At 35.8% G+C, this 24,352-nt stretch overlaps 1 protein-coding gene and 1 long non-coding RNA gene across 5 annotated transcripts in view; one reads left to right on the top strand and one right to left on the bottom strand.

The window, feature by feature from the left end:
- Positions 1 to 21,074, top strand: part of LOC126870043 (ras-related protein Rab-32) — a 55,310-nt gene extending 34,236 nt beyond the window's left edge. For 2 of the 4 annotated variants that reach the window (XM_050627422.1, XM_050627421.1), the window contains exons 2-4: positions 15,430 to 15,658; positions 17,360 to 17,685; positions 18,967 to 21,074. In XM_050627422.1, the coding sequence (XP_050483379.1) occupies positions 15,430 to 15,658; positions 17,360 to 17,685; positions 18,967 to 19,080 (669 nt within the window). In that variant the 3' untranslated portion in view covers positions 19,081 to 21,074. Of the gene's footprint in view, positions 1 to 601; positions 4,084 to 6,693; positions 7,150 to 9,449; positions 10,022 to 15,429; positions 15,659 to 17,359; positions 17,686 to 18,966 lie in introns of those variants that run through there. The other 2 variants (XM_050627419.1, XM_050627420.1) reach the window with 2 other exon arrangements.
- Positions 21,053 to 23,261, bottom strand: LOC126870149 (uncharacterized). The gene is made up of 2 exons (XR_007691140.1): positions 23,128 to 23,261; positions 21,053 to 23,035 (listed from the first exon to the last, which is right to left on the bottom strand). It is a non-coding gene; the product is annotated as an uncharacterized LOC126870149 (long non-coding RNA).
- Positions 23,262 to 24,352: the final 1,091 nt, after the last annotated feature.

Genomic DNA, 24,352 nt, shown 5'->3' with positions numbered 1-24,352 from the left:
AATACGATATTTTTCACAATTCGAAATTCTTAATTTCTGTCTGCCTTACATCGTATCTATTCTACTTTTTCTCGATTCCACCATGTACCACAAGCAAAATTTACCAGCAAACAAAATTCACGAAACTTCAATTTCGCATCCTCCGAATCTGACACGATACTTTTCGCAGTTTGAACACAATTTTCTTAATGTCTGTCTGCCTCGCATTTTACCCATTCTACTTGGACAAAATTCCTCCACGTAAACAGGACCTGCCAGCAACCAAAAGGCAAATCACGCTCCATGTAACCCAAAACAATTAATTCTACAAAATCGAGCGGTTACGTAACGTGCTAGTTGTTCGTCGAGGTGGAGCCGAACCGTAAGCAGTGAGGGGACGATACTGGCATGACGGGGTCTTGCGGCTAACCGCGCGCTAGGTCCCAACTCGGCGCTCGTGTTACGCCTACGTGTTGTCACGGTACCATGGATCTCGTCTAGCCAGAGAGGAAGAGAGCAAGAAACGCGCGGAAAACTCGTCTCGAGGCTGGTTAACGCGCGAACAAATGCGTTCTCGCGTACAAGTGGAGGGGCACCATCATGCTCCTCCTCCGTGTATTGTCCTCCTTTAGGCATTTTTACGCGAGCTTTTAGTGTGGTTCCGCGCATACAACCAGCAGTGTCGTGAATCTCTTTCGATTTCCCTTTCACGTCTTTTTATTTCTATTCTTTTTGCATACGTAGCGATTCGTCTTATCTTCTACCTGTTCGTCTTAATTTCTCCCAAACAGTGACTTCTTTCATCTCTCATGCGCTTTCATTTTTATTTCCTCTAAATATCGATCCTTTTTTATCCTCAATTTCTTTTTCTCAATATTTTTATTTTTCGTTTTCCTTCCCCTTTCGAGTAGCGAATTTTTCTTTCTTCCCAAGTTTCATTCTTTTGAAGTGCTTTCACCAAGCTTTCCAAGTGCGGACGCACGCGTACACGCGCTTGCGAGATGAGAAGTGCGCGCGACGATGAATGATCGAACCGATCGAATTCCTGAAAGATTTCCATCGGTGGACACCTTCGAGGAAGGTTGTTGCGTACCATCGAAGCTTCGTGGATCGAGCTGGGTGACTGGATCGTCGGTTTGTCATCCTCTTTACGCGTAACTGGAATTTCATTTGGTTACGAGGAAAGAAATTTTGGCTTGTCCCTGTTACTTCGGAGTTTGGAATTATTGATCGATACGGGTAGAATATTTGGCACCAGCGATCCATAGAGATACAACTAGAATATAGAGCAATAAAATACAGCGATACAATGGTGAATTGATACGAAATAAACAAGAAATCTAGACGTAGACATATCACTTACGAAACACGTGGTCTTGTAATGCGTGAAGTATTAATATCTCTCTAACTGGATGATTAAATTTCGTAAGGAAAAACGATGGCAAGATTCTCGTAGAATCTATGACACGGACAGATTTCAGATGTTTCATTATAGATTCATTCATTTATTATTCCTCCGACTCTTCAAACAGACTCTTCAGTTGCTGTTCCGTGTAAAAAGTACCGAGCAATATTTCGACTCATTTACAGCCCCTTAACTTTTACATAGAGATAGGGGTCAAGATTCCTCCAATCAATTTTCCATTCGGGGAAACTGTATGCGGTACAGTATTCAATATTCGAACGCTGGATTCTGGAGAAGAACCTCTGCAAGTATTTTTTTTCGAAGCTAAAATCTCCGCTGATATACTTGAAACATTTAGCCAACAGTAAGAAAGTTCTCAGTTTTAATTTTACTAAAGATATTTCATAATAGTTACAGTTGTAAAGATCTAAAATTAATTTTGAACGTTTGGAATAATGTAACAATCGTAAAACGAATGTTCTGCTACGATATCTTCAACAAATTTACTTTCTGTTTTCACTCGATTTTGGAAACTTAGCCACAACAGAGGACTAAAATCCTGAAAGTTGGAATTTAACTTCAGAGGATAAAATATTGATTTCACGTGTTGAGATACATGTACCAAGACAGTGGTCGATTTGAATATTTCATACACAATGTCCGATCAATGACCTCTCCTGGAATGTCACACGGTGTGTCGAAGAACCCAGAAACCCTCTACCACTGTGCCCAGAAAACAAATCACGAATTCTACTTCATCCTGCGATTCCCAGGCTTCTCCGTTTCACTTGGTATCTATCTTTCATCTCCATTCGACTGTACGGTTTATCGAACCTACAAGGCGTTGCTTTCAACCAACACCCATAGCTTTTCTATTAATCATTCAAGTGACAGAGCAAGAAAGTAGAAACTTGAAATTACAGTCAGAACAGATATGTACGAAATAACAAAGGAAAATAATAAGAAACTTCAACTCGTATCCGTGCGTATAATTACATTCATCTGACCACGTTAGGGAACAAACAATAAAATCCACATAATTCACGTAGTATAAGCAACGACCGACTGTCTGCATTGCCTCAAATTTTCTCACGTAATGGGAATTCACGTTCAGATAAGTAGATTCGGTACACAGGAAATCGTTTAGTCAGACACTAAATAACATTTTGTTCGATATGTAAGTAGAGTTTCATTTTGTACCTATAATTTGTCGTTCGTGCAGAAGAAAATTCAGACAGCGATCCACATTCAGACAAGTAGATTCAATCGATACATAATCGGACAGAAACTAGAATTTCGTGCGAGTAGGTAAAGTTGCATTGTATCTACAACGTTTAGTTCGTGCAGTAGGAATTCACATTCAGATAAGTAGATTCAGTGGGTGGTTTACATTCAGATAAGTAGAACAGTCAATAGTTTACATTCAGATAAGTAGATTCAGTCGGCACCACGTTCGAACAAGTAGATTCGGTCGACATACAATCAGACGCTGACTAAAATTTCGTTTCAATAAATAGAGTTGTATCGTATGGAATTTTATTCTATCATATGGAATTGGGAAAAATAAAATTCAAACAAACGCCAATATGGTGGCAGTTAGGTTCCCGATATTTCCCCTTCCTATATAGAATTTTCATTGAAAACATTCTCTTTTACTCTCCTTAATTAAACTATACATAGTTTGCCCACAATGTATGATTACATTTCTAATATATATTAATAACATCGTCTGCGGTTTCGGAACAAGAACAGAACCAACGTAATCCCTGCGTGTCGTAAAAGACGACTAAAAGGGAAACCCATTGTTTAAAAAATGTAAAGAGACTTGTATGCAAATTTTCGAACGAAAAATGTGAAACAAAGAAATGGGATAAAAAGGGAAAGATTTTGGAATATTTAACAGTAAATTCTCTTACGAAAATTAATGAATTAACTAACTTATTAATCAATCTAACGTGGTTCTCATTCTTTTATGAAAAGGCGAATGAATCTCAACCTACAAATCTCACTGTCTCTCCCTCTCTTACTTTTTCGCCATAGCTCCTCCCTGAACAGACATCGTATTCGTTCTTTGAAACAGCAACATATGAAAAGAATAGAGAAAGGAGGGGGAAACGTGTCGGATTATCCGGCGGCCGGCCTGATCGGACCTAGAAAGGCGGTTGTTCTAAGGTTTCCGCGTTTGGCGTAGGAAGCCAGCCCGTGGACTGGCTCGTGTCTTGACAGAGTGAGACACAAAATCATCAGGCCAAGAATTCGTCGTTGTGGATCGTTAAACGTCGTTAAAAATCGACACCGGTGTGCAAACGTACGCTACATACGTTATACTCCTACCACTTTCTTCGCCCCTTCTACGAGGATGGATCGTAACGAGAGCGCAAACGAGGGCGGAAGCTCGCCGGACACGGTGATCGCACGCTCCTCGTCCGAAGAGGAGCGGAACAGGTTCGCGTGTAGCACTTCCGGCGAATACGTGACCGTAGGTGACAGCAGCTCCAGCGTAGACACGGTCACGAGCGTTGGAACGACGACGAACGTGGCCACCGGTGACCCACCGGCCACAGACGATAAGAAAAAGGGAAGATTCGGAGCTTTGAAGAGCAGCTTCCGGAAGGAGGGAGGATTGTTCAAGATTAGGAGGAAGAACAGGCAGCTGGACGAATCGGCTGCCGAGCCTGAGCTGGATGTCGAGGAAAAAGGTTTATTTATTTGGCTTGTGCCTCTTTCTCTCTCTCTCTCTCTCTCTCTCTCTTTGAGTTGTTTGCGCTCGAACAGGATTGTGGTTATGGGAAGTTTATTCTTGTGGTTGCTGAAGTTCTTCTTCTTTTCTTCCTGGTTTTAGGTTACGTGTTGTTCGAAGGGTTGTTTTTCTCAGGGTCGTGTCTCTCTGCGTTAGACACAGATCGACTGTAATTGGTATTTACGTAGAGGAGAGTTTGCAAATTTGCAATAATTTCGTTAATCTTTATCGAACTGATAGATTAACTTTTATCACACAGTGATTTAAGAGCAGTAGATCGCCAAGCAACGTAGAAAATTGTTTGTAGTAATGATAAAAATAGAAACGTCTGTTTGGTTAAGGATTAATCTACTCGACGTGTTCTCAGCTCGTGTTTCTTTCGAAATCTCGATTTTGTTAACAAAGTTTGGCAAAGTTTGGAGAAATTAGAATTCGTAGACGTTGTTTTATTGGTTTCTATCGAGGTTATGCCGATTAGTATTGAGATAACTGGTGGTGACTGGTTACGGTTGTTCTAAGGCTTCGTCAAATGATTATTCACGAGCGGTATGTGGTTTCTTTTTCTACTTCATTCTACTTGTTTCTCTTAATCGTCGATCTTTACTTTTATCGATAGATTTCTATGAACTTATTTTGTAAAAATATTTGAAGTCTTCCGTATGTGCCTTTTTACAGTTTACACTCTACTCTATTTATATTCTACTTTATTGATTTTTAAAATAAAATTGCCTTATCTTAGCAACAATAGATTATAGAGTTTCCTGCCCGTTGTTCAGACACTGATTTTAATCGCTGTGATACTCGACACGTAAAGTAATCGGCAGGACACTGTTCTGGATCTATGAACAGATTCCTTAAGATGTTAATCTTCTTAATAGCTACACGGTAGCTGGGCAATTACTGAAAGCCAACGAGCTCTCGTTAATTACAAAGGATTTATAGAACCAGCTCGTCCTTTCAAGACCAATTTACATAATGTCTGATACGAATCTGATACGCGAAAGTTATAATAACCGTGAGAACCACGATTTCGATCATTCGAATAGATGACTATGTGTAACAAATTCAGAGATCCTCCTTGAATTTCGTCGTCATCGTAATTCATGGCCTATCTCAATCTCAATTAGCTTCGGGTGACTTGGCATTCAGTTATCAAATTCTTCAACGTATTTACGTCTTGCTAAAACGAAAGACACATGCTACTAAATCTTTTGACATATGTACACATTACGTGCTTTACTGAAAGATCTTTGTAAAGATAGACAAATCTATCTTTATAAAAGATTGTTTTTCTCCTTTATAAATCCATAAAATCATTTTAAATTGATTACACATGAAATACTTGTCTTTTCAATTTGATTTATTTTAAACAATATTTTCTATACCAATGATATTCGTTATATTCAATACTTTTTATGTATCTATCGTATACTATAACAGCTCTTTTTTTTTTATCGTGGGGAAATCCACGCTGGACACGTGTTCAGTGTCGGACACAAACCGACTAAAACCCCACGGTGGCTATCCTGACGTTTGGCAGGAGTGTCCTGGGGCCTCCTTCGAATTACTGCCGGGGCACTCCTTCGTCTACTCCCCGGGTATTCTGGGGAGCCCTTCCTGTCGATTTGGCCGTCAGGAGGGACCACGCCTCCTAATATACTATGACAGCTAGACATATTCTAAGTTACTACAGTTAGAAGTGTATTCAACTCATCTGTTCGATGAGCTGCTGTATTTGTTATATTCGTATACCAACTGTATGTCCTATGCTAATTATAGTTTTCCATATTTTTATGTACTCGCTTCTATGGAAATGATATTTACTATACCCTCTTTCTTTATATTTGGTACATCTACTGTAACTATTATATTTTTGCTATTTATTTGTGATATATATTATGATATATTCATGATATTCACAAGGCTGACTTACATCTGCCCTGTTCTACTTACTGCAACCACCGCGCCTCTACTGTATCGCTTTTGTAGGATTTATACACGTGATATCTCTGTTGTATCCATTTTAAACATTTTATTGTAATCTGCTACTGTTACACGTACTGTATCCGGTGTATCTGTTACTCTACTCGATTGCATTATTTAATCGATCAATCGTATCTGCTACATTTACCATAGCAACCACATTTATCATGCTTATCGTAGCTGAATAAAATCCATAACAAACTATATGCACTAGATCGCTGATTTTTATGCACTCGCAATACACGAAATTCAAAATAGAAAAATACCTGAAATATCCGACACAGAATAAATCTTACGATAATTATAACATCTACCACGCTTATAACGCTTACAAAAATATTCGTTTGCATAAAAGTTCGCAGTCCAATAATCATCGATTCGTCATCCCCGAAAATCCTGTAATGATCTTTAATAAACCCATCGCTCACCGATAAACCATCAAGCTTAAGCTTCCACTTCCATCGAGCTCTATCATAAACTCCATAAAGAAAGAAAGAAAGAAAAAAAAAGAGAAAAAAGGAAAAAAATCCCCCCGGAAGAAAATCTATTCTCTGACCAAAGATCCTCTGTCTGTCTCACGCGACAGAAACGGGTCGGAAGCGGAGTTCAGTGGAGGAGGAGGACGACCGCAAGGTCGTCGTTGGTCCATCGACGGTCTTGAAGAAGAAGAAGAAAAAGTCGAACTCGTTGGTGCGCAAACTGAGCCTGAACAAATTTCGTCTGTCGACGGAGCAGGAGCCGAGGCACACGCCCGAGGGTGGTGACAGCAGTCGATCACAGAGCCAATCGTCGCAGGAATTGTCTAGCCTCTCCGACAGCCCGTCGAAGACCGCGAGGAAGGGGCAAGAGATCGAGAGGCTTGGCCATCGCGACGGATACGAGGCCGACGAGCAGCCTGACACGTTATACGACGTGGACAGGGAGAAGGGAGAGCCGAGGAAACCGGAGAAACCGACGGAGAAACCGGTGAGCACGGTGACCGTAGTGCAGCGCAAGTCGCCGTCGTTAACCATCAGGAGCTTTTCCACGAAGAGTCAGTACGGTGAGCGATCCCTCTCTCTCTCTCTCTCTCTCTCTCTCTCACTCTCTCTCTCTCGCACTCACACATACATGCACTCTCTTTCACTGTCACTCATTTTTTCTTAGTCCATTGATTCCTGGCTTGGGGTTGGTTCCTGATTTGGGTTAGGATCGTGGAAAAATTGATGGTTGTTGAGTTGCGAGTTACGTGTACGGAATGTTGGATGGGGGATGTGAGAAGGGTTTGCATTTTACATTATGTGGAGAATTTTGCGTAGAGTTTACGTGGAATTTGTATTCTACGTGTAAAGTTTACGTGGAATTTCTAGTCTGCATAGAGAATTTTATATATGGAGTTATATGGGATTTGTACTCTGGGTGAATAGAATTTTACTTACATACAAAGATTACATGGAATTTCTATTCTACATATAAATAGAATCTTATATTATGTAAAAGTTATTGTATAGAATGTGTGGAATATCTACGTTCTATGTCTAATACATAGAATTTTGTGTATGAAATTTATATGGAACTTGAATTGTACGCGTATAAAATCCATAGAATTGACATGGAATTTGTGCTGCACATTGTACGTGTAGCATGCGGAATGTACTGAATTTTAAGTATAAAATTTACATTCTATACATTGAAATCGTCAATCAAATAGTAATTGCCAATTATTGTAGGTACATAAAAATTCTGTATTATAGTCTATCAATCATTCATACATGTATTGAATCATATAATTATATTTATATACATATATGTATAATACATTATAATATGGAATGATTTACGGTTACTCTATGACTGATGATCAAGTGGAGTCTATAACTTGTAATTGGTAAATTAATGCTTTTTAGAAGTTTATGAGATTTCTTTGCATTATGGTTCTTTATGGTGGTTGGTTCTATTTTGATCGAGGGATTTGATTAATGTCACTGTTAGTCACTGATGAATGGCACGGATTAAAATAATATGATTCAATTGGTTCTGCTTTATGTTAGGTTTTAATAAATCTGACAGACACTGATAGTATTATACACATTATAGTAATCGTCGTTTCATTATTGTGCTCGTAAATTCTAGAAAATTCTAGAAAGTTCTAGAAAATTCATTATAATATGATAAACGGGCATTCTCTTAATATCTTGGAATTAATTTACGTGTTGTAATGTAAATCATCAGACTACGACAAGCGGTTTTAGTTTCGGTTTTGGTTTTTCTACTTGTTAATTATTTTGTATTTTTCCAAATCTTTTAAATTAATTAACGCCATGTAATACCATTAGCACTCGAGTGCATGATTCGAGGTGTTAAGAATAATTAACTTAACTGCTCTGATCCAAATACGATTTAACTTTAATAGGATTTATTAGCTAATTAGTTTCAGTTCAATGAGCAGCCACTCTTTAATTAACTCAACTGAATTTCCAATACTAGGAAATATAATTAACGTGGAATAAGTCGACTCAAGTTACAACGAGTTATTCTATCTGACTCAAGTACTCGATCTAGGCTTCAGGATAATTAAATACTTAATTCTGATAACTCAACATCCACTTTTATTTTTACTGTTTTACATTATACTAACATTTTATTTAATTTAACTCTCCGATTTCAACCTCAACATCCACAACTACATCGCTGTTCAACATTCATCTTGAGTCTTATTTTCTAACAACACTCACACTTTAACTCGACCGTTGAATATCAACTTCAACGTCCACAACCACATCACTGTTCAACATCCATCTTGAATCGTATTTTCTAACAACACTCACACTTTAACTCGACCGTTGAATATCAACTTCAACATCCACAACCACATTGCTGTTCAACATCCATCTTGAGTCTTATTTTCTAACAACACTCACACTTTAACTTGACCGTTGAATATCAACTTCAACATCCACAACCCCATTACTATTCAACATCCATCTTGAGTCTTATCTTTTTACACGCTCTAACTCAACCACCAAAGTTGAAGTTTAGTTCATGCTTGCTGTTCTACAACCCTGACGCTTTAACTCAACCATTGAATTTCAACCTCAACATCTACTATTCTTTGACATTCAACTATATCCTCATCATACCGCATAATACGAAACTTGAACCGCTACGTACTAACATCCTGTAACCTACGTTCGAAGATGTCGTCGTCTCGACTCTCAAAGACCGCCACATCATCATCATCATCATCATCATCATCATCATCATCACCACCATGACAATCACCACCATCATCACCTGAAATTGCCATTGAACGAACCCTGCGAATCCGACGAATGAACCTGGTGCGATTATCCGCGTGCGCAGATTCCCAATCCTCGGAGAAATCTCCTCGTCTGGAAGCTCGGTGCAGCTCGACGCTTCCCTATGCGCTTTCAAAATGGGCGGAGCAAAAGCCGCCGAAACCAACGTCGACCGAACCACCTAGAAAATCCAAATTGAACACGAAATCCGAGTCCGAGTCTGGAATACCAAAATCGTCCCCTCGCGAGGTTAGACGAAAATTGTCCTTATTGGAGGAGAAACGGGCGATTTTTCAGCGTCGTTTGTTCGAAACTACTCGTGACACGGATTCGGGCGAGACAGTGATCGCTGTTACCGTCGACGACGACGATAAATCGCCGTCAGTGACGGAGGAGGAGAAACGAGAGGAAAATCAAACGAAGAAGAAGGCGAGGCATATCAGTGTGAAAAAGTTCGACACGTTCTCCACGTTCGAGGGTACGTTCGACGAGGAGACTGGAGTTGGCTATCTGGCTGGTATCGAGGAGGATTATACCGAGAGCTACGATAGACAGCACGATAGTTACCTGGCTACTGTGGGGTCGATGATGGCCGACAACGCGGAGAAGAGCAAGGTCGTCAGTCAGGATAGCATGGTGAGGAACTACTTGTGTACCCACCGTAGTTTTTCTGTCTTTTAATGGCTCTTCTCTTATTTTCTATTATTGTAATATTTATTTATTTATTTATGTACTTTAATATGGATAGTATGGCGAGAAACTACTTGCGTGGTCACCGTAGTTGCTTTATTTTCTTGTGGCTCTTCCTCTGGTTTAGTTTTCTTATTATAATATTTATTTATTTTGATATGGCTTCGATATGCGGTGAGAACTTGTATAGTGACCGTAATTTTTCTGTTTTGTTTTCTCTTATACATGTCTATATTTATTATTACAATATTTAGTTTATTTATCTGTATATTCCTATTATTATTATTATTATTTTTATTTTTATATCCGTTCGTTTATTTCTGGTTTTTTGGTGACACTATAGGGAACATTTCTGCGTTTTTCTCTTTTAAGTTTGAATGTTTTATTGCATTGGGTGTCTTTTTTTCTTACTATCTTTGTCTCTACGATTTCTTTGATACATTTCTCTTTGAGTTTTCTCTTCTCTTCTGCTTTGGAATATTTCACTCGGTTTCTTTCTTTGATGCAGTAATGTTGTTGATCTTTTTCTTATTTTTAAAACATTTTTATAGTAAATATCTTTACGTTTCGCTCCTTCTAGGAAGCTTTTCTCTTTGAACATTCAACACATTCTCGCTCTTTTCTGACTTGTAGTTCACAAAATTTGCGGTTGTGAAATTTCACTAGCCACGTTAGTCCAATTATATACAATATGAAAGAGCGTTTGCATATTTAAAACGTACAAAGTATTGGAGCGAATTACTCCACTTGGCCGTAAACAAGTCCCCTAACCTGCCCCAACCTGAACCGACCATCCGCAAAAATACAAGATCTTTCTTCGACTTGGAGTAAAGACACCGAACTCGATACTCGTTAAAACTCGTGTACTCGGCTCTAATATTTTTCTCTCTTTGGATTCCTGTCGTCATTTGCATAATCAGGTTTCCCTTTCTCGATATCGACACCCGACACAATTTCAAAACACCGCGAACGTTTCTTTGCATCTGTTTGCCCGTAGAAACCTGTAATCCTACGACGCAGGAATCATAAGGTAGTCTCGTTCTGCGGTTAGGATTTGCGGTTGCCGCGCGTCGAACCCGCTCTCTTCGCTTTTGTCCCGTGTATTTTTCACTCGACCAACCCCTGCAACGACCGATGCTCTCGAGTTACGTGGCCTGCCGTGCTTTATCTCAACAGTGGCGTCTTCTATCTCAACTTCTATATAGCGTAATAGAGAGCTGAAAAGACGATTAGTCGAACGAATACCTGATTTATTATTTCTCATCGACTGTTTCTCGTGGAATGTTTAATACGGAAATACGGAAAGTTTTCAATGTAGCGTTTCTATTTCCAGCTTTGTACATCGTTTCATTTCCATCGTATCAAATTTTCTTACACGAGGATGCTATCAGGTACAAAAACGAATAATCCAAGTTTGTTAGCGAAACACAAAGTGTTTATTCGAAGGGAAAATATTGCAAGTTGTTCGTTCAAAGTATTCGTGTAACTTTTATTCGTCGAATGGTCAACTCCATCGCGGAATAACGTTGCGTCTCTAGACAAGTTGCAATCGTCAGGGACTTGACGAAGGAGGACGATCCGTGAAATTGCTGCGCGATAACGCCTGGCCGTACGCTGCTTCTATGACAAAAGACACGAGCTTGTAACGAGTCTTGGACGTCCTGCGGCAACCAGCTGATTCCTTAGAGACATTAATCCTTTGGATTGCCACCTGTTCCGATCGATGTAACGCGCTTCACCTGTTATCCGCTTCCAGTTAGTGCACACGATAGAATAATGGGATGGGATGAAAGTTTCAAGAGATAGAAAAATGTGTCGACGATTGTGGGTCTTGTGCAAGCATTTCGCCGTGGTGGAATTCCAATTGAAATTTCAATTTAGAATTCCAAATTCTACGCGAAGAAAATTATATTGTATCGGTGAGTTGTGGAAAATTTGAAGTAAGGCTTCCTCGTCAACATTACTCACGATTAGTAAACAGGCAAAAATTCCAAAACATAAAGATATCTTCTTTAAAGGCGCCAAGTTAGCTCCTTAAATATTCCACTGCCTAGTTACTTCACGTATAGTGACTTAATATTGTGATAATATTTACAATTCTGTACAAATATAATTTATGATTAGCATACACAATTGGTATTTGTCATCGTATGCCGGGTAATTTAAACGAAAACACGAAGCAATTTTTCAAGTAGAAAATTTAAATGTTTCTAACGAAAACCTGGCGCTTTTAATTCAGTTTGGAAAATTAATATTTATCTAAAATTAATATATATTTATTTTGCTCTATAGCACATGCTCTATACACAGAGAATTATACAGAATTTGTGATTCTAATTCTAACGTTCAAGTCTGTAAATCTTTCCATCTTAACATCGACATTTCTCCAAAAAGTTTCATTATTAAATTTTGTTATTATCTAAAGATGTAACTGAAGATGAAGATGAAGATGAACGTGATGTTACGATGACATAATTTTCAAACTTACGAAATCGCCAGATGTGAGGAAATTTCTAAGTGTGATAATGCATGTTGTTTTTAAACGAAACTTAGCTGCCATTAAACGCAGTGTACCATAGCGATGTTGCTGCATTATGGAGCATTGTACAACTGGCAACGTTATGGCTTCTACCTTTACAGCACACTATAGTTTATGGTTACGGCTTCGTGCGGTATTTTCCATGGCAGATTATCCTGCTGAGTGTAACCATACGTCACACCTATCATATTTCTAATAGTCGTTTTATTTTGTAGAATACACGATGATTCTGTTTATGCTACATTAGTATTAGGCGATGTTTCTTTTTGTTCCAATTTCGAATCCTTTGGTCAATTAATAATTTACTTATTAAGACGTAGAATTTTGCTTGTTTGTAAGAGAAGAAAATTATGGTTGATTATGATTGAGTATATTTATTTATTATAATTCTAATAAGCAGAAATAGGGATTAATAACCGCTGCAAATAAATTATTATTTATATTATTAATTAATGATATCATTAATATTTATATTATATTATATTGTTAATATTAATGATATTATAAATTAATATTATTATTAATTAAATTGATGGCAATATCATAATAGCACATTATGCTAGTATAGTATGTAGTGTAAGCATACTTTATTATAAATTGATATTATTATTAATTAAATTGGTGGCGATATCATAATAGCAAATTATGCTAGTGTAAGCATACTGAATGGTAACTCCTAAAAGTAATACTTAAAAGTAATAAAATATGGAAACACGCTGTATTATTTATGAAATGTGTAATTATCTACAATTAGAACGTGACAGAAAGAGATTATAACATATTACGATATTATTTGCTTGCAGAAAAGATTATAATTTGTTACAATACTATCCTATCGCTATGAAGAATTTAGCAACTAGCGATTTTCAGAAATATATCATTAATTAATTAATATCATTATGGTGTACCGATAAACTACGATCGTTAATTTTGGCACAGTCCTAACGATTTCAACTAAATTGAATATTTTTGTAAACGTTTAGAGCAAAATGATCCTCGCTTATAACGTAATTCAAATCTGTTATAAAAATAAAATAAAAAATTACTTTTGTATATAACAAACTACGATAATTCGAACAAAGCTACGCTCATCTGTTTACACATTTTTGAAGGAGTAAAAAAGTAAATAAATAATGTGAGAATTAAATTAAGTAACGTTTGATAAAACATTGTCGTACGTCACGGTAGCTTTCTATTGACGAATTTACATTCCAAAATGATTATCACCGGTGAATCATCCGCTTAGAGTTCATCTATCGGTTCGTAATGCCGAAGAAACTTTGATTCTCGTTAGTTTAGACGAACCTGGTAATGAGTGAACATCGGTCAGGCTGAACGCATTTGCAGTAGCATTTTAAGTAGAACATTAATCAGAAGCAATATGGGCGTGAAAAAGAAGAACAAGAAGACTGTATCGTTTCTGAATATCTCTGAATCGAAAGATAATTCGAAAAATCGGAGATGGTGCAGGGTTAGTTCTTTAATTATCTTTAACTATTTCTTTCTTCTTCTTCTTTTTTTTCTTTTTATTGATCATGTGATTCGATGTTTGATTATTATTGTGTTCGTTTGTTAGTGTCTAGAGTTAGTTAATAATATTGTGCAGTGAAAGCAACGACGAATGTAAATTAAGAAGAGAAAACAACATCGTAAATCAGACTCGGTAATATTTGTATTGGGAGTTGTTGGATCGTTTTATTATGCTTCCATTACGTGCTTTACTTGCTACTTGTCGCTTTCTTCTTTGCTCGTAGCTCGATAAGATAAGTAAAGTTGCGAGAAAACGTAGAGACGCAACATCGTTGCATGAAATCGTGAAACGTAACATCTTCACGAATTATACTCGATATTAAGATAAATTAACGCGTATTCAACTTTCTATGACGACGTACAAGTAAAGTTGAAATTACAATTCAAATGCAAACTTGAAAGTTACATGCACCACGTATATGCGATTTCAAATTTCACCGATTGTTTAAAAGATTCTGCGATATTCGTAAGAATCAGCTTAATTTCGAATCGAAGTAAAATACTACAGTGAATTGTAATCTTTCTTTTTTCCTTTTCGTACGTTTTAGAATGCTAATTTTGTTACACGAGTACGCATAATGATTATTGTATAATTGTGTCAAATAGCGAAGAAAATAGTTGCATAACGAAGATAAGAGAAAGAGAAAAGTAATAAAAATGGTATTATTCGTTTAAGAATATCAGACAGAGAATAATGAGTGTTTGAGATAAGTACTATAATAAGCCTTTATTTATAACTCGACCTGGATAATTTTTTTAAATCACTAAACAACGTTGCCAGTTAGCAGGCAACTAAGTGAGCAGGAAATTAGGTGCCTTCAACGTACTTCAAACAGGATAAATTTCCAAAAGAAATAATTATAATACTTATAGAATTTTACACAACAAGGATGCTATTCGAATAACTGATAATAAATAAGATATAAGATAACATAGTCGGTCTAAAAATTCTTTATGTCGTTAAAACGTCAAAAAATCGTTACGACGACGATATAATAATAATAGAAAGAAATTTTGGAGTTTCTCCTCGTAATAAATTTTCCAAAAATGGAACGTGTTTCGAATAATAATAGAAGAAGATTCTATCTCTTCGAAACAACGTTACCATTTTATAATTTAAGTTCAACATTGATACGAATGATATTAATAATGATTAACAGGTCTGGTGTTAATAATAGTCGAAACATAGTAATAAAAATTAAACAACAAGAAATCGTTTATAAACGATAGATTGTCGAAGAATTGGCGATTAATGGCAATGGAATTTTGCTTTCTGTTTGCACAGTCGTCACAGAACAATGCGCCGAATGCCGGATTAGGCGATAAACGAGAACACTTGTATAAAATCCTGGTAATTGGCGAGCTGGGCGCTGGAAAGACGTCCATTATCAAGAGATACGTTCATCAATTCTTCTCGCAACATTATCGCGCGACGATTGGCGTTGACTTCGCACTGAAAGTGTTGAACTGGGACCCGCACACGATCATAAGGCTGCAGTTATGGGATATCGCAGGTTAGTCTTCTCCTTCTTTCTTTTTTTTTTTTTTTTCTTTATTTAGTTTCTTTAAGCTTCTTCCCTTTTTCTTGTTCGTTTCTTTCGTGAATTGTTAATCCTTACGTCTTTGATCTTCTTACGTCTTTTTATTCTTCCTTTTGTTTTCTTTATCTCTGTACTCCTAGTGCCGTATGAATTATTTCTTTAAAACTTCAAAGTCGATGACTGGATAATGGTAAACGAATTTATTTTGCATGATTATTGTTATGGAGAAAGAATAAATTAGAATTCCAGTCGTTTATCGGATATATCTTGTGATATTAAAAAAAGCAATTGATTAGCGAAATTTTACGTCGGATAATCTTCTAATAATATATTAACGAAATGTTGCATGATGAAGATCATCGAAATTTAGTTTCTTTCATAAAATCCCATGTCATTTTAGAAAGCAACAGAATATTTCGTTAACAGTGATTTCCACGTTGTAGACGTCAAATATATTTATTATTTAATCGATGTATGATGTATAATTGATGAAATTGTATGCCATTGAATTAAAATACGTGTACATATACCTAATCATAAAATATAATACAACAATCAAATTATTTATGTATATCTATGACGTATGCAGTCGTTTAACTGAGATTGCTCGTAGAAGAATAATTCGTAAAATGGGATAGTAGTAAAAATAAACTTGGCGCCACTGAGCACACCGCCTATGCAGAAGTTTCGTCGAAGTCTCTTTTTCCTAATAGAAACAAACGCAGTAACAACGATAATCAAGCCTACCTTCCTGTTTGCTACTGTCCAAATCAAGAGATTGTTGTATTAGTGTTGTATAATTAATTGTTGAATCAGTGTAGTATAACTAATCCTCGAATTAGTATTGTGTACCTAATGGTTGAATCAATGTTGTATAACTAATTGTTGAATCAGTGTTGTATAACCAATTGAACTAGCGTTGTACAACAACCAATTAATTGTTTACTCCTGTCCAGGTCAAGAGATTGTTGTATTAATGTTGTATAACTAATTGTTGAATCAGTGTCGCATAACTAATCCTCGAATTAGTATTGTATACCTAATGGTTGAATTAATGTTGTACAAGTAATTGTTGAATCAGTGTTGTACAACCAGTTGTTGAAGTAGCGTTGTACACCAACTAATAATTATAACAATCAATTAATTGTTTACTACTATCCAGGTCAAGAGATTGTTGTATTAATGTTGTATAACTAATTGTTGAATCAGTGTCGCATAACTAATCCTCGAATTAGTATTGTATACCTAATGGTTGAATTAATGTTGTACAAGTAATTGTTGAATCAGTGTTGTACAACCAGTTGTTGAAGTAGCGTTGTACACCAACTAATAATTATAACAATCAATTAATTGTTTACTATTATCCAGGTCAAGAGATAGTTGTATTAGTGTTGTATAACTGATTGTTGAACCAATGTCGTATAACTAATCCTCGAATTAGTATTGTATACCTAATCGTTGTAGTAGTGCTGTGTAACTAATTATCGAACCAGTATCGTATAAGTAATTGTTGAATCAGTATCGTATAACTAATCCTCGAATTGGTATAGTACACCTAATGGTTGAATTAATGTTGTATAACTAATTGTTGAATCAGTGTTGTACAACCAATTGTTGAATTAGCGTTGTACACCAACCAATAATTACGTCCACTTTGTGTTTACTACTGTCCAGGTCAAGAGAGGTTTGGCAACATGACGAGAGTGTATTACAAAGAAGCAGTGGGCGCGTTTATAGTATTCGACGTGACGAGAAGCGCGACCTTAGACGCAGTGGTGAAATGGAAACAAGATTTGGACTCGAAAGTGCAACTTCCTGACGGTTCACAGATACCTTGCGTCCTTCTTGCGAACAAATGCGACCAGCAGAAGGAGGGTCTAGTGAATTCACCGGCGAAAATGGACGAATACTGTAAAGAGAAGAATTTCGCCGGATGGTTCGAGACTTCGGCCAAGGAGAATATTAATATCGAGGAGGCTGCACGATTTCTTGTCAATAAAGTGAGTAAAAATGATTGACAGATTCTGTATCTATTTGTTAATGAGATTACAAGGCTAACTTTTTGCCATTTTTTTGTAGCGAATGATTAATTTAAAGAAATTGTTTTATTATCTAGACTAAGCCAGGATTTTGAAGATTCGTTAGATCATTAGAAAAATCATTGGTTAACGGATTATTTAGTTGTTATTAGGGTTAAAGAAATAATTGTTTTATGCAATTATAATTATTTTTTGAAATGAACAAATTTTGAAGAATCGTCGCAAAGAAACTGACACTATCTTTCATTCCGTGTTAATAGATCGAACAAAAATTAGTAATTTTTTATTAGACTTTTATCGTCGATTATTTATGCAATATTCTTTTCATACGTTTCACCACTAATTTCACGCGATATTGTTACGAAGATAGACGATTTTTCATTAATAAAATTCAAGTCAAATTTATTAATGATTGTTTGTTGAAATCAGTCGAAAGCTCAAGGAAACTTTTCATTGCAAAATGAAAATACAAAAATTCGTCGTTCGAAGAGTATCATTTTATTATAATACGATGAATAAAACGTAATAATGAAATTAAGTAAACGAGTGTAGCTCTTAAACATGAGAAAGAAAATACTCTATTGGATATTTTCTGCCGTTGTTTTCCTTCATCTAACCGCGGAATTCAATTGACGAAGATACGTCGCCCGAGTTATTTATGGAATATCATATTGCCCTCCTCATTAACATACGTACAAGCTCGATGGATTTATCAATGACGCATTTTCGCGTCCGGGTGATCGTCTTACGGTGCATATTTAATTGTTGTTCGTTAACTGAAATTAATTCAAAGCCGTGACAGCGTCTATTTGACATCTTTCTTCCACATCGTTCAACTTCGCAAAACAAAAATTAAAGAAAATTGTCGAAATTTATATATAAAACATAAGCGTCAATCGACACAAGTGAAAAATTTCGAAAAATGCATTCATAAATTTCTTTGGTCTGCGAATATAAAAATGGTACGAAAAGGGGAGGCAACGAGGCGAAAATACGTTAAACAAATGTCAAAGAACATAATTATCGATCACTCTGATTCGTAGATGGCTGAAATAATAATAGTGGGTGCGATACACGAGAGACAATAATTTGAAAAGACGCAGAAAAGAATGTCAAAAAGATGGCCTCTGCGAATGGCTCGTATAAAAGTGGTACGAAACGAGGGAAACGATAGGCTCAAAATTCGCAGGGAAAATCTGCCGTTCAACTTCGTTAACAAACCTGTTTGCTTTCTTCTTGCAGATACTTCAGAACGACCAGATGATGAAAGGTAATGGCTCCCAGGATCAGACAGATGGCGAGCGGTTCGCATTGAATCAAACGCCAACGAGTTCAAAGAAATCCTGTTCCTGCTGACGAATCGGTAACCAACCGATAGCAGGATCGTCGGGTCCGTTATCGTGGTCCTGCCATCACCGTTTAGCCATCGGTGCCATGACACGAGAGTGCAGTTCTGCTTGGTCCACGTCGACCATCGCCGTCGTCGTTGGATCTCGTCTCGATCGTGTAACCAATTTCCTCCCTGAGAAACGAACCATAATAACGATCATTCCATCGATCAAAGTCATCTTTTGTAAGATTTCGATGCTTCCTCGTACATCGTCGTACATGGTTACTGATTGAGAATTTATGAAAATCGAGCATAATTCTTCCATTTGATCTTTGTAAATATGCATACATATATATATATATATACAATGACGGACGAAAGAAAGTTTAAACGATACTGTTTTATTATGACTTTATTCGAGTTTTAGAAAGCGGAATTCTATTTTACGAGTACGATGAATAGAGGCGATATATATATTCGAAGAATGTGATTGTTACCAAAATGGTGAAAAGCATCCAGTACGAAGTTACCAATACTCGTATATCATGGACTGAGGGTTTTTATACATTTATAGGAAGGTGCAAAATTGCACGGAATGCACATAATATGATCCACGCTATAGTGCTTCGCATAACACTTTTCCATCGAGATTCCACTCTTTTGATTATATCCTCAACAATATTAATTTGTATAAAAATCTCCAGTCTAAGCGTGTGCAGGTTGCAATTTTAAACTTTCTTTTGATCACAACTGTTTGTGATTCACGTTTGTCGGAGGTTTGGCTGGGTTTGTCGAAGAAGGTGAAGCTTGAAATGCTGAATAAGCGTGGAGAAAGTAGAGTTTTTAAAATATTGGAATTCTTAGACGTAGTCAGGCTGACTAATTCTTCATCAAAATGCTGAGAATTCACAATGATTTTATAGATTTTCTTTTGTAGTTCTCAAGGGATTTGAACGATTCTTTTTCTACTGTATATGAATGTATTCTGTTTCCTTGCGTTACGTTTCTTCCCATACTTCTCATTTTAATTCCTTTGAGATCGAAGACAAGTTAAGAGTAGATAATCGAGAGTGTCATTTATAAGACGAATAATAAATAGCAAATAGCAAATTAAACATTTAAGATAGACTTAACATCTTCCCTTGAGTTCTACACTAAATACCCAACTACACTGAATTCCTTCATCTGCTTTTAAACAATTTTAACGTTATCGTCCTTCGTGTCTTTACTTACAACGTGTTCTGTATGTTTTCCAAGTATTCATTGTTCTATTCCAATCATTTTATAGTCCACTTATATCGCTCCTTACTTTTATAAAAAGAAAATTTGGAATGTTTCAACTTTTATGCGAATGTGATTAGTCTCGGCATTCTGAGCTCACCATTCTTCTAAATCTTCATAATTATGGCTTCCATCAGAAAGAAACAAAAGAATGATAAGAAGATTGTGAACGGATGAAGGTTGATCGAAAGCCAGCACCGCTTACAGGACGTTTTCGTTAACGCGAGACTACTACGACGAATAATCGATGTATCCGTCGCTGAAAGAGCCTGTGAAAACGCTCCTGCTCGAACTTTGCGACTCTTACCATTCCAAAAGATCGTTTTCACTACCTTAATTCTATATTTCGTTATTGCTGTACAGTATTGAACGCGAAAGTTTTAGAAACACGAATAAGGACAGCTATAATAAATAATTTCGACATAATGGATAAATGTCTGAGAGGTGGATTAACGAATACTTGAAATGTACAATTCGACTGTAAAGTAATTTGCATTTGTTAGGTATCTTGGATTTTTGTTCATTTTTATTCAGTAACTATTCTTCTGTAATTTTTACATTCGTACTTCGTTTTCTGTCTCCACCTCTTGGTCTTAGAAGACCATGCTAACGTAAGCCTAACGAAATAAACCACTCTGACGTTTCAGCGATTTTTATATCAATTCTAAATCTTAAGTTCTACCTGTTTTCTCTTTATTTTTATTTTATTTTTGTTTGTTTGTTTGTTTGTTTGTTTTTTTATTAAGAAAAAAGGATATAGTGACAATTCACGTCGACGATTAACAGCGTTCACGAGTTAAACAACGAATTAACAACCTGTCGATCGTTAGATGTAACATTAAGAATTAAGAAAACAAATTTACTTCTAGTTTCCTGCTTTTTTTAATTAACGAGTGACGACAACACTGACCTTTATGGACACTGGCCGCGACTTATTCTAATCGAACTGAAAAGGTAGCTAAACTATGTTAGCCGACTATCGATCACTTACTATGATAAGTCTAGTTTACGTATATTACCGCTCAAAAGTATCTGGGCATTTATTTATGTACTCTTGATAGATTGCGACTTAATCGTAAGACGAAGAAGAAGCTTACGTTGGTTTAATTCTTTATTGTAATCGCTGTTATGATATTATAAAACGTTACAATGAAGTTACTTGCCAAAAGCAGAATATTCTACGACAAATTTATTTCTAGATACTAATCTTCAAAGTCAAAAGTCTCTTAAGTCAGATAAACAAAGTCTTAAATTAATAGAATATGAAAATAAGATATTATGGAGATTCAAAGATACAATATAGATATAATATAAAGATTAGAAGCACCAAAGTTTCTATTTGTTTTTGTTTTTAAACGTAAGCGATTAGTTATGTAAAAGGTCAATTGACAGAAGCTTGCTATTATTTCAACATTTACAATATTTACAAAGAACTGTACTCATTAATAAAATTAGTAATAATTTTCATCGGTGTTTACTAGTATGCGTACCATTAGCAAGTTTTTAAATGAATCATTTCGATTTACCTAATCTCCATTGATTTACAATTCCATTAAATTCATAAATATTTCATTAAATCTTTTCCATTGATTTACATTTCATTACTCGTGTGTCTATTATCAAGCAAAAATTGACGTACTAAGTCTAAATGTCCAGATACTAATGAATGGGTAGTATGATCATTATTGATCGTTCTTCAACGAATTTTGGTCCGTCGATGAAAACTAAAACTGTGTTCCACGTTGAAAGCCTGACTGCTTGGAAAACGTTTCATTTTCTATATAATAACGTCGACCTAAGTAGAGTTTTTTATACGAGTAATTATTAATGTCCACGATATATGTATTTAACAGAGGAAATGTCGTGAGTTTCTGCGTTTTTCTATGGAAAAATGACGTGGTGCCACGTGTTTTCCTGTCTCTTTTATCGTTTCTCCTTTTTTATTAAGACGAAAATACGTTGTTCGTACGTATTATATATTATATACAGATTGTATTTATATGTATAAGAAGCATGTTATATATACATATAATTTATAGTAAAGTGATTGAGATTCAATATAATGGCCTGTTGCAAAGCATTTTATTTTTCCTTCATTTCTGCCACGTATTTTTAGAGCAATTCCATTCTTGGTTTACTAATTCACACGGAGAGAAAAAAGGAAAAAGGAGAAAAAAATATTTTAACAGAAAAATATAAATCCATATATCCCTGTTTCAATGTATCTCCAGTTAATTAAATTCAATTCATAGACAAATAATTTTTCCTTCGTTTCTTGAGACTATCATTTGATAATAGTTTAAATGAAACTTTCGCTCGTACTTCGTTCATTCATATACTGACGAGAAAGGATAGGAAAATATTGGAAAATATACATCCGCATATTTGTCCTAAATTAATTAAATTCAATTTGTAGACAGATAACTGGATGCAGTGCAAATAGCTTAACAATTTCACTCTTGTCCCACTCGAGTTGCTCAACTATGCATTAGACAATGAATATTACGTAGTGCAGGACACAGGTGTCCTTAGACGATCCTACTATCATAACGTTACGTAGAATGTACTCTCACTTTCTGCGATGCTATTAAACTGTCCACTACTACGATCAACCAGTATCCAATCACGTCGCAGTCCTCGAATTTATATAATCTTCGTGAAATCAGCATCTTTTTAAGTTTCTTCTCCATAAAAATCCGACTGAAAAATTTATGTCATTCGTGTATAAATTAATTTCTATCATCAGGATATAAAATCGATATAAATTACGCATATTGTTATCTTGTTCTTACTACGAACAGGCGCATCAATTCCATCGTCAGTGAGACTACAAATCCATGTACCATCAAATCTGATAGATGACAAATAGCAAAAAGAATTCTTGTATCGTTTCTCGGAAAATTCATCGTAAGAAATTTTGTTCAAGGTTGATTGCCACAAGAGAACAATTCTTCATGATGAAACTCTTCTGCTCCTTGGTCATTCATTCGCGATTTCATAGTCATCGTACCGTGCAAACGTTGTTGAGTAAATGGCACTAGCGAGCCGGAGTTCTTTTTCAACTGTTCATTGTCCGAAGTGCTTTTTAATTTGATGCTTCGTGGACTTTGTTTCTAAAAAATTAAGCAGTATATTCTTAAAATAGCGTAGGAAAGTAAAGATTACGTAAAGAACGCGGTAACTTGAAATGAAATAATTTATTTCCATTGTTTCTTGTCCGAAAATTTTCTTCCATTTTCCGAACGGATAGTGGATTTGTTTAATAATTTTTTAATGCCTCTTTCCTACCTCAAACTCGTGCTATTTTTCATTTTATATTTTAGTATTTTATTATCCCATTATTTAATTAGTGTTCTGTACATGTTCCATTTTCTATTTTACTCTTTAGCGTTTTATTGTTTATTTAGTATTCTCTATTCTAGTTTGTCGTTTATAGAACACTGTGAAATTAGATTTGGAAGTATCTACTTCTTTAAATAGTATTTAAATTGCGTTATTTAAATACCATTGAAAATTATTAGAATTATCACATTATATCGTGATATTATTATACATAAATTCATAAGAAACAGACAATCGTTAGCTGTGACTAATTTTCGTTTCTTTATTTTCTATTTACTGGAATCTCCACCAAATTCGTTGCCACTGTCACCCACTGAAATGTTTATTACCAATGAAAAATCCTGACAGTAGTAGTTGTTGATAGAGCAACAGAAAAGGAAGCGTAAAATAAAGAGACGCATCGCATGTATTGCAGTCTGAAATTTAATCTCTTAATTAGTTTGCCTTCTACCTTCTACGCATGCAAAGATATCATTATTCTGAATTTATTGAAGAGATATTTTCGTCATGAAACTGGTTAGATAACGATGATAAGCGTCACGAAGAGGCGAACCAGTTCATGAAATTGATTGCAGTTGTTACGTGTCTTCGTAGTATACAGATTTCCCGCGACCTATCCAACCTGACAATGTTAGAAGAATTAAAAAATGTTGCAGATACAATTGTTTGGGATAA

The sequence above is a fragment of the Bombus huntii genome, chromosome 10, assembly GCF_024542735.1.
Source record: "Bombus huntii isolate Logan2020A chromosome 10, iyBomHunt1.1, whole genome shotgun sequence".
NCBI classification, from domain to species: domain Eukaryota; kingdom Metazoa; phylum Arthropoda; class Insecta; order Hymenoptera; family Apidae; genus Bombus; species Bombus huntii.
Note: the sequence above shows the minus strand (reverse complement) of the source record. Positions and strands in the feature narration are given on the sequence as shown.